At 33.3% G+C, this 6,775-nt stretch overlaps 1 protein-coding gene across 1 annotated transcript; it reads right to left on the minus strand.

Annotated features, from left to right (window-relative positions):
• Positions 1-5,646: 5,646 nt before the first annotated feature.
• LOC111404973 (protein GLUTAMINE DUMPER 5-like) lies at positions 5,647-6,571 on the minus strand. The gene has a single exon (XM_023033694.1). It carries the CDS (start codon positions 6,360-6,362, stop codon positions 5,889-5,891), a length of 474 nt encoding a protein of 157 aa, XP_022889462.1. The 5' UTR covers positions 6,363-6,571; the 3' UTR covers positions 5,647-5,888.
• Positions 6,572-6,775: the final 204 nt, after the last annotated feature.

Raw genomic sequence — 6,775 nt, forward strand, 5'->3', positions numbered from 1 at the left:
AAACACATAATAATCATTTACTAAACCATTTTTAATGAGGAGTATCGTCATTCAACTCAGCAAATGGAGTTAAATCAATCAAATAACAAGCAGTCATAATAGTTGCACCTCATAATAACTTTGGAACATTGAAATTTAACATCATGCATCATACTTTATCAAGTGTAGTTCTATTCATCCTTTCTACTACGTTGTTCATTAGGGAGTGTAAGGAACAATCGTATGCTCTATTATTCCATTCTCTTTGTACATATTATCAAATTCATTGTTACAAAACTCTAGACCATTATCAATTCTTAAGAACTTAATCCTTTTGCCAATTTAATTCTCAACTTGTTTTTTCAATTATTAAAATTATGGAAGGTGTCAAATTTAACTTTTAAAAGATAAACCTATATCATTTTCGTGTAATTATTAATAATAGACAAGAAGTACATATTTCCACTCGAGGTGGGATTACTAGTAAGATCCCAGAAGTCTGAATGCACATATTCAAGCATGCATTTTGTTTTGTGAATACCCGTAGAAAAAGAAGTTCTATGATACTTACCAAGCACACAGTAATCATAGAATGTTAAATCAGGCTCATAATCATTACTAAATGCTCAATATCTTTAAAAAGCTTAAGCTTCTTAATATCCACATATGCAAGTGTATTGTGCCATTTATTTATGTGATTAGCCTTCGCAGAAGAGATAGATGAATCTAAACCTCTTATCACTTATCCAATAGTGATGTAAATATCATTTTTCTAGTTCTCTTAGCGGAAAAGTGTACCCTTAATCATTTTCAAAAATCCATTTTCAGCTTTACAGAAAATTCAGTTTTCTTAAGTCTCCCTACTAAAATTAAATTCCTAGATAATTCAGGAATGTATCTAACATCTTTTAAATAATTCAAAATAATATTACTAATTCCAGCAACAGTATAAACAAAATTGTCACATGGCATAACATGCCCATCATTAAATTCATGCAAGCTTTCAAACCAATCCTTTCAAATGTCACATGAAAAAATGCACCAGAATCAAGTATCCGCTCATGTAAATGGGAACTAGTAGTTAGATTCAATTCAACAGTATAAGCAATAGGACTTGTAATCATATAAACTTTACCATTACTAACATTGGAAGTAGAATACAACACATTTAATTCATCTCTCTCTTTAAGCTTTTGCTTACCTTCCTCTTTATAGCAATCTTTTATAAAATATCCCTTGTTTCCATAGCTATGGTATTTCCCAACCTTTGTCCTAGATTTTGATCTAGACCTACCATTCTCTTTCTTCTTACCTCCATTATTACTTGACTTACCACTACTTTAGTATCCATTATGATTATTTTGACTAAATTGAGTTCTACCCTGTATCATGTGAATCATACCACTTTTCTTATCATGTTTTTCAGCTCTAATTTTCATATCCTCACTTCTGCGTGAGTCAATGACAATTTTAGGCTTTAAAATATCCTTACAATGCTTAATCACATTATTAACTTCTTTACAGGTGTCAGGTATGGAATTAATCAAAATTATAAATTTGTAGGTCTCAGACACTGACTCATCACAGTCAACAATATCTTGAACAAGTTTTTAAAAATATCGAAATTGTCATCAAGATCCTTTGAAGGATCCACTTTAAAACTGAAAAAAATGTTCAAATAAAGTTTGTTCAGAGTAGATTTGAGCAAATACAATCCTCCAATTTTTTCCAAAATTCCTTAGTAGTTTTACTTTATGACTTTCTCAAAATAATATCAGATAAGTGTAAAATTATTGAAATTTAAGCAAGTTCGTTGACTTTTTTCTTCTGTTCTTTTGAAAACTCAGCAGAAAAATTGACTTCAATGACCTTTAAAACTTTTGTTGAACCAAAATACCTCTCATTTTTTGTTACCATATTAAAAAATCACCTTTTTCGTTCAAGATTTTTAAATCAAAATTGCGAGTAGTTGCTTTTTATGAATCAATCAAAAAAGGTACATAATCACAATTAAGCCACACAAAATAGTCCTATAGTCTTGGATAATATACGTCGTTTCAGATTCCTAGGGTTTCATGAGATTCTCGATCTTAGATCCAGAGAATGGTCAAATAGGTAACGTCTAGGTATTCTAATGAAAATAACGATGCAACAAAAATAGTATGCCAACAAAATAGTTTCACACACAGTATATCACAAAGATAATAAGCTGATTTTATCAAATGAATAATTAAACCACGTAACAATTAAAAGCAAGTAGTTCCTAATTTCCAGCACAAGCAATGGTTACCCCCACACGGTAACCCCGATTCTATTATCACCTCACACGATAATGCATTAATGCTGAAATTTAAATGGAATAAGCCAATTTACCAGAGTGAACCATGTCCAAAGGTCTGTAAATATCGAGAGATGTGAATCTATTGCTTTAGGGCCACCACTATTTGCCATAAAATTTCAACAAATATACCGACTCTATTGACCAGTAATCGCAAGCCAGGGTAAAATCGTCCAAAATCCATCGTGTGACTTAATAAGAAAGTATCAATATCAAAACATTCAGTCTAATAAAATAAACAATCTATCTGAAAAGAGCAACTACAGAAATGCATCTACGCACCATCCACGCCCGTCGTCGGAGATCCATGCATCACTGTCATCGATCACTACCGCAATCACATGCCACACACCCAATGGTGCCTCCACCTGCACAGCATGTTTTCGATCTCCATTTCACCAAAAGCTCTTGGTTTGGCCAAAAATAAAGATTGTAAGTTCAACCCACTTTTAAAATTTCTCAATCTCAACGACTTTAATCGGTTTTTGGCCCGAAAATCTCCTACAAATCGCTATGATACCTGATTGTAGCAAAAGACGAGATCACACAAAAGTGTTTTTCGGACATAATAATTATCCAATCGAATCAACACCTCAAGAGACCAACCCAAAACCTTTCAACCACTCCTTACTTTGGTTGATTGAGTCTTTCCCAGAAAGGGTACAAGGTGAAATGTGTGTTTTGCAGTCACATAGGTAGAAGGAAAGGAAGAAAGCAGGAGGCACAAATCATAGAGAAGGCAATCATTTTCACTCAAAGAGAGAAGCAAAATAACACATAGTCACACAAAGCAAGGAGGAGGCAACATATATAAGAGGCAATTAAGGTACTGTAATGGGCCAAGACCAATATGAGTAAATAAGTGGATTAGGGAATATCACTAAGAAGGTCGACACTTATAAGCCATCCAAGAAGCAGAAAATGGGCCATAAGTAGCACTAACTTAAATTAGGCTGCTTCTAATGGCTCAAATGGTTTTTAGGATCAACTCGTTTCATTTCAGGTCAACCTTTAGTTCAGTCATTTGTTCAATGTCGATTGATAAAGTTATACCGAGTTACATCATTGTCCGAGAAGTAGTTTGACAACAATTTTACCCAACATTAATGAATAAAAATTATGACCTTTAATGCAAGTAAAATTTGATATGTTTATTTAAGAAATATATGATATGAATATAATCACCTAGAGATTAATCGTACGAAAAGAGAAATAAGAAATTTTGCCCTTAAAACTACAAAATATTACCACTATCATTAATTCTTGAAATGGATTGGAAGTGGAATAATATTATAAAAAATTCACGGTCGTACGTTTAATTCTTGGCAAAATCATAAAGCATCATTGGAGAATGAACCATAGGGATATCCATTTAGCAATAGATACTTCAAGACGTCAGCAAATCATTATCAATTGGTAAAATTTTAATTAGGCCAACCCCTTTCCACTCCACCATTGAAATACTTGCATATAATCTTCCTCATAATGATTGAACCCGAAGTATAATGCTCCCATTCAGCACGACAATGCATGCTGTTGTGTAATACACTAAAATCCAAACCAACGAAAGTTGAAACCCATGGTTCATATGGCCGAGGATATCATAAATTGTCTATCTTGTCTATCCATGTTGTCGAAGATGAGATATATTTATTTAATTTAATTTTTGTCACCTTTCTTTATGTGTAATTCAGATTTATCTTTAGTTAAAAACCTCACATGACGTAATTATTCATTTATCAAAATTGTAAACATAGCAGATATTTAATGAAAAATAAATCCAACTTCTCTTTGTTTGACTATACAAGTTAAATAAATAAATTTGTCCAAATATCTGAGAACTTAAACTTTTAATCTTGCGCTTAGCTTTCGAGAATGTGAACATATGAAAATTGTGTACTACTCAAGCTTCTATAAAAAAAAAAAAAAAAAAAAAACATGATTTGCACTTATTGAATTTGTAATTTATATAACAAATTTATTCCCTATTTAATAGTTCACTTTCCTTTGCTCTAGACCAACTCAAAAATTAGAAATTTGCCTTTCCCTACTAAGAAAGAGCAATATTGCTTTCCTAATGAGTTTCATCTACACCAAATCAACACATTTTCTTTACATATATTGTATTAAGTTTCGATGATCATGTTTAACTCACTTACATTCATACTTAAACAGGTTCATTAGATTTCTCAACTATCTTAAAAGAGAAACATTCGTCATGTGTATTTGCCATTAAAACTGAATCTTAACTAGTAGTAAGTATCAATGAACTTTCATTTAAGTTAGGATCTTGATTGTAATTTAAGTAAATGACAAGAACACACGTCATGTAAATTTTTTGTGGAGAATGGTAAGTGTGAAAACTATGTAAGATGTTAATTTGACTGATTCAGTCAGTTACCTTTGTGAACGTACACGTGTCAGTCCAAATGTCATGTGACCAACTACCACTGCACTGAAATTTAATGTAGATAGATAAAATACTTGGGAGATGCAGTTTGATGAACACGTGTAAGTCCAAGTGTTTTCTTCATTTATTACTCCCATTTCTGAGCTCTCCCACGGCTTCTAACTTCAGCAAATAAGTTACCTCAAACGTTTCTTACTATTAATCCACTGTTGTAGATAATAATTAAATTTTTAGTAAATTTTAATATATTGTTTGATTGAAAAGTTATGAATTTTATAAAATATATAATTAAAATTAATTATTAACTTTGATTTTAAATTTTTAATAAATTTTAATCTATCGCAAACATGCGGAGAATAAAATCAAATTTTTAGCAAATTTTGATAAAAGCTAATGAAATGTGTAACTGAAAAATTATAAATCCCATGAAATATATAGTTAAAATTGAGTGAATTTTAGCATCTACTATACCTAGAATATCAATAAACCCGATTGTTGCAATTGCTTAGGATACCATTTTTTAGCTTCTAGGGTCTATTTCTTAGTTCAAGATCCCTCTTACTAACTGGAATCAAAGAATTAGTAGATCTGTTCCGATCAAAATGAGAATGGGCTAGGGTTATGAACTTATAATATGATAATCGAGTCTTAGATTAAGATCTAGATATTGATCACTACCAAATAGAAATATAATATTATGACATCCGCTTTATGGCCAGGGCCACATAATTCTAATATTATTCATGTGTAAAAGTAATTTTTTAATTACTCTTTAGCTCCACTCCTATCAACTGATTAAATTGTTTGCACCGTAATTTTGTTATATCATTTCAAGTTTGTGATTTTATTTTTGTTTTCATTTTAAATTGAAAATACTCGAAATTAGTGAAAGCAAGCAGGAAAAGCAAAAGTTTCATAGAACTATGATAATGGTAAGAAGAAAAGGCCAAACAAGCATCAATATGCAAGAAAAGCTTTATCTTACACTTAGATTCTCCAAAAAATTATTTACATTTCCGGAAAAAAAAGGAAAATAACTCAAAGCTGCTGAAGACCATCCAGATCTATTTGCAAAATCCTTAGAATTATCCATAAATGATTAATCAAAAGCACCATGCCCAAGAACCCTAAAACCAAAATTTTAAAAGGAGATGAAAGGCGTCAATTGAATTGATCTGGTGCCTGATGGGCCTCCATGTTCCCCATTTCTACCTGTCCACCACTAATTTGCTGCTGCTTCTCTTCACTATCCTCCTCTGATGTCAGAGTGGTGTCGCTGCTGCTGCTGCAATTGCTTTTGTTACCAAAAGATGATGCTCTACTGGACATAGGAGTGGCCAAGTGAGTGGGCCTCTCTTGGCCGGCCATGATAACAAGATACTTCTCTTCAAGCACTGGCTGTGGTTTAACGGCCTCAGTCTCACAGCCTTCGCGGTCATTACCCTCACCGGACTCGAGGTCCCTCTCATCATCACCACCATAGCTAGAGAACTTCCAGTATGAGCAAGCCAGGATCAAGAGCGCAAAAGCAATGAGTCCCAACATGGCTGCCAATCCCCCGAAGAGGTATGGCACCGGAGAGTGCCATGGAGAGCGCTGAGCAGGTGATGGTGGTGAGGCCCCCATAGTTGTCATTTTTAGAAGTATATATATGGAATTATATATTGGTTAATTGGATAAATCTTTCTTAATGTGAAGAGTTGTGAATTTGGTTGTTAATTATTCGTGCAAAATTGAAAGGAAACAAAATGGTGGGGGAGACGATGGTGGTGGTGGTGGATATATTGAGGAGGCAAAGCGGGTTCAGGTGATTATTTATAGGGAGGAAAACAGAAGATTGTTTGGATTCAAGAAGTGGGAAACAGACGTGGATTTTTAGTTATCTCGGGTGAATTATGTCGTCATTGGCATGAAAAGTGGGGTAGAGGGTGGCGAGGGGGGTTGGGGCGAGGGTGAGGTTGTATATTCGAAGTAATGCTAATTGTGCATAACTATTTATGAAAGAGAGAGAGAGAGAGAGTGAGAGAGAGAGAGAGAGAGTGAGTGAG

This window comes from Olea europaea, chromosome 11, assembly GCF_002742605.1.
Source record: "Olea europaea var. sylvestris chromosome 11, O_europaea_v1, whole genome shotgun sequence".
Taxonomy (NCBI): domain Eukaryota; kingdom Viridiplantae; phylum Streptophyta; class Magnoliopsida; order Lamiales; family Oleaceae; genus Olea; species Olea europaea.

Excerpts from the sequence above, each read along its gene's own strand:
- LOC111404973 (XM_023033694.1), bottom strand. The coding sequence starts at position 6,362 with ATGACAACTATGGGGGCCTCACCACCATCACCTGCTCAGCGCTCTCCA.